The sequence below is a fragment of the Mandrillus leucophaeus genome, unplaced genomic scaffold (assembly GCF_000951045.1).
Source record: "Mandrillus leucophaeus isolate KB7577 unplaced genomic scaffold, Mleu.le_1.0 Scaffold322, whole genome shotgun sequence".
In the NCBI taxonomy this organism is placed as follows: domain Eukaryota; kingdom Metazoa; phylum Chordata; class Mammalia; order Primates; family Cercopithecidae; genus Mandrillus; species Mandrillus leucophaeus.
This window is the reverse complement of record NW_012103388.1, coordinates 1,628,933-1,629,913: the sequence shown is the minus strand read 5'-3', so window position 1 is coordinate 1,629,913 and position 981 is coordinate 1,628,933. Positions and strand designations below refer to the sequence as shown.

Here is a 981-nt window from a genome sequence, read left to right as displayed (position 1 = left end):
CATCCGAGGCAGATGCGAACGGGCCAAGAAAATAAGCAAAGGGAAAAAAAAACACTTTTTTTTCTCCCTTCCCCCCACCCTTTTTTTTTTTTTTTTAAACCCACACTAAAGTAATTTCTTTCAAAAAGAAAAAGCCAAAGCACCCGAGCCGGCGGCCCCCAGGTGGTGTGCGGGGCTGCTTGTGTGCAGGGGGTGTGCGGGGCCCGGGCTGAGGGGTGCCCTGAGGCCCGAGCCGGGGTACGGTCCCCGCGGCCGGCGGCGGCCCGTGTCTGTTTACTCCGGCGACGCGCGGAGAGGACCCGAGCGGGACGCGGGCGGGCGGGAGGCGGCGGCCGGGACCCCGGGCCACGTTTGTCACGAGCGGGGGCTGTTCCCCCCTCTCCGAGATGACTTTTTTCTTCTTCCAAAGAAAAGGAAAAAAGAAGCACCGCACGGTTTTGCATATTTATTCTTTGCGAAAACACACAACAGAAACTTTTTCCTCCAGCCCAGATGTAGATCTCAGACGGGGGATTTTTTTTTCCTCCCTCTCCGGATGATTTCGTTTCTCTCTCTCTCTCTCTCTCTCTCTTTTTTTTTTTTTTTTTGGTTGTTGTTGTCTTTTCTCGCCCACTTTCTACAGCCGCCCCATTCGGGGATCCTCCTCCCGTCTTCGTCTCCCCCCACCCCGACACCTCACCCTCGCTCCACCTGGGGGCTCAGCGGGGAGGGGAGCGCGCGCGCCCCCGCACTCACACTCACACTCACGCGCGCACACGCCTCGCGGCCACGCAGCCCTCGCTCCGCTACCCACAGTGACACTCGCGGATGGGGGAAAGCGGGGAGCAGGGGGTTCCTCCTTACCTTTGAGGGATCTCGGTTTCGCTTGCTTGCGGCGAGACATCCTAAAAGCAAACAGCTGAAGTTGTTTCAATTCAGCCCTGTAAGAAACTACACTTCCTCGTAGCCGCGCGCCCCTCGGGCCGCAGCGCCTCGCGCCCT

The 981-nt window shown here is 58.6% G+C and overlaps 1 protein-coding gene across 2 annotated transcripts in view; it reads right to left on the bottom strand.

Annotated features, from left to right (window-relative positions):
• ZNF521 (zinc finger protein 521) overlaps positions 1-973 on the bottom strand; it is a 307,436-nt gene extending 306,463 nt beyond the window's left edge. For both annotated transcript variants that reach the window (XR_001006888.1, XM_011988057.1), the window contains exon 1: positions 844-973. Coding sequence is in view for 1 of the 2 variants with exons in the window: in XM_011988057.1 (XP_011843447.1) it covers positions 844-883 (40 nt within the window). In the remaining variant the exon portion in view is untranslated. The remainder of the gene's footprint in view (positions 1-843) is intronic.
• Between the last annotated feature and the right edge of the window lie 8 nt (positions 974-981).